Source organism: Asparagus officinalis, chromosome 5 (assembly GCF_001876935.1).
Source record: "Asparagus officinalis chromosome 5, Aspof.V1, whole genome shotgun sequence".
NCBI lineage: Eukaryota > Viridiplantae > Streptophyta > Magnoliopsida > Asparagales > Asparagaceae > Asparagus > Asparagus officinalis.
The window spans coordinates 22,141,057-22,143,711 of NC_033798.1; the positions used below are offsets into that span (position 1 = coordinate 22,141,057).

Genomic DNA, 2,655 nt, shown 5'->3' on the forward strand with positions numbered 1-2,655 from the left:
CTAGGGTAGCCTCTGAAACATGATGTGATTGACCATCGCTATATTGCAGTCTACTGCCAGGCTGATATATGCCAGTGTATGTTTTCCCACCTGATTTCTGATTTTGGGGAATTTTCTCGACCTTGTTGTGTTGTATTATGAAACTTATGAGTTGTTTAACATATGGAATGTTGGTGAACACCAGATATTGACACACACAATGACATATGTGCACGTACACTTAGTTTATGTGTGTTGACATGCATTATCGATATACTTAACACATGTTGAGTTGATGAAAGTGAATTAACATATGATAAAGTATTGCTCATCAGTTATGGATGCTCAGTGTGCTTATTTATCCCATAATGAGACCTTGGTTGTACTACACTAGGAGTATTTGGTTGTTTTTCTTATAATGAGACCTCGGTGGTACTAAATACTCGAAGGTGGTCGGTGTATTTTTTCGGGTTGGGCTGATATGCCTATTCACCATTGTACGATCATCTAGAAGCATATCCGGAATAGGGAGATAAAGCCTATCGTTGTAGAACGATTGAGTAAGGAAGTTGAACCAACATGTTATTGTGTGAACCTTACAAGAGTATCGTTATTTTATGTAGCCAGAATAGGAAGATAAAACCTATTACCGCAAAGCGATTGAGTAAGAACCTTACAAGAGTATCACTATTGTAAAAAGAGATGCATACATATATACAGTTGTAGTATGATTTTACATATTTTACCCATGAGTAGGGTATACATTGGATATATGACATACATGACATGGTATTTTGTAATGTTTGAGTTGGATAATATTTCCTTATGATGGTGCCAACTACCTGAGGGTAGTCTGAGGTTATGATAAATTGTTCCGTTATGATTGAGGGTAGAAGCTGTAATATTTTTGTTTGTGATGATTGTTCATATATAGGTTTGAAGTTAGTAGTTAGTGATTCATAGCTCGAGATATATGGTATATACATAAGGGTTTCCTTGTTTGGATTATTTCGCTTAAGGCACTAGTCTCGAGTTGTAGATTTCTAGTTACTAATTTCACTTACATTTTTATTCTTAGTTGGGATTGATATTTAGTGATTCACAATTTGGGATATGAGGTATATACATGAGGGTTTCCTTGTTTGGATTATTTCGCTTGATGTATCCATTCTCATGTTATGAATCTCTAAATATCAATTTTCATTTAGCACAGTATTGATAACTTTATACTTATATGTACTAACCAGTATTTTCATATATACTACTACCCCTTCCCCTTGGGGGTGGTAGAGATGATCTCACTAGCGCTTGACGCTCGTTGTTTCCCCTCTTTTCAGGTGATGAGTCAAGCGTACAGAGTGTCGCAGGGTTGATGGAGTCGTATCTTAGCATCGATCTTATTTATTTTATTAGTAGATATTTACAAAGCTCCACAGTAGTTGTTCATTTTCAGACTCTAGAGATTATATTTTTATTTTATAGAGGCAGTGCGCCTTAGAGAGATTTTTTTTTTGACTCTTGATTATGTGACTTGGTGCATTTATTACAGATCAGAGATATTTTTATACTAAGTTAGTTGGTCTCATGTGTTGATCATTCTTATACTACTTCTGTGCATATTCTATTCTTTAACTATTTCCATTATTTTCCTGTTTTGTACCTTCACCTATTTGTTGACTCTACTAGAGAGATAGTGATTATTATGATAAAACATGTCATAGCATGGTGTTAGTGATTGGTAGGTTTGACAATACGGGTTTCACATTAGACTGCAGCCTTGTGTGAACCCTGAGACATCACATTAATATCTCATTTTCATTTTTCAAAATTTATAATTAATATTTAAATCCTTAAATTTAATATAAAGTTTATTGAATGCTTCTAATAATTCTTCATTATCTAAAGATTCAATGTCTTCATTTTCGTGTGCCATGAAGCACATATGTGTAGATTCTTCTTTTTCTTCTTCTTCATTATCAGATGATGAATTATCGGTATCATCCTAAGTCACAGCTATAGCCTTCTTCTTCTTCTTCTTGAAGTTGTTGAACTTGAGTGTAGACTTTCCCTAGTGCAATCAAGGAGTTTGTGATATCTGTAAAGCTTGTAAACATTTCTGTAATGGTCTCCTTGTCGCTCATCTTGAATAGTTCAAACCTGTGGACAAGAACAAAATTTTTTGACACTTTAACCTTGTTAGTTCCTTCATGTGTTACCTCAAAACTATGCCAAATCTGATATGCAGATGTATAGGTAGACACGCGATTGAACTCATTCTTGTCCATGGCACAAAATAGCGCCTTCATTATCTTAGAGTCTAGATTCACATTTGTCCTTTGAGCAAGTGTCCATTTGGTGTATGGAGTGGTTGACGTTGTGAATTCAGTCTCAACAATGTTCCAAAGATCATAGCCAAGTAATTGGAGGTATATCTTCATTCGTGATTTCTACTAGTTGTAATTTGTACTATCAAATAGCGGTGGTCGTTGTGTAGAATGACCTTCTTTGAACTGTGATGTATTAGTCATCATTGTTTTCCTTGTTGTGATACCAAGTGTAGGATTTGCGAAAGCACACAATAAACACTAGAGGGAGGTGGGGTGAATAGTGTAATTTAAAAGTTTACAAGATAAATTATAACTTATAAGAACGAATGATAATAATCATAGAAATTAA

At 34.6% G+C, this 2,655-nt stretch overlaps 1 protein-coding gene across 1 annotated transcript; it reads right to left on the reverse strand.

Moving 5' to 3' along the window:
• On the reverse strand, positions 1,977-2,417 carry LOC109841611. Its single transcript, XM_020410565.1, has one exon. It carries the CDS (start codon positions 2,415-2,417, stop codon positions 1,977-1,979), a length of 441 nt encoding a protein of 146 aa, XP_020266154.1.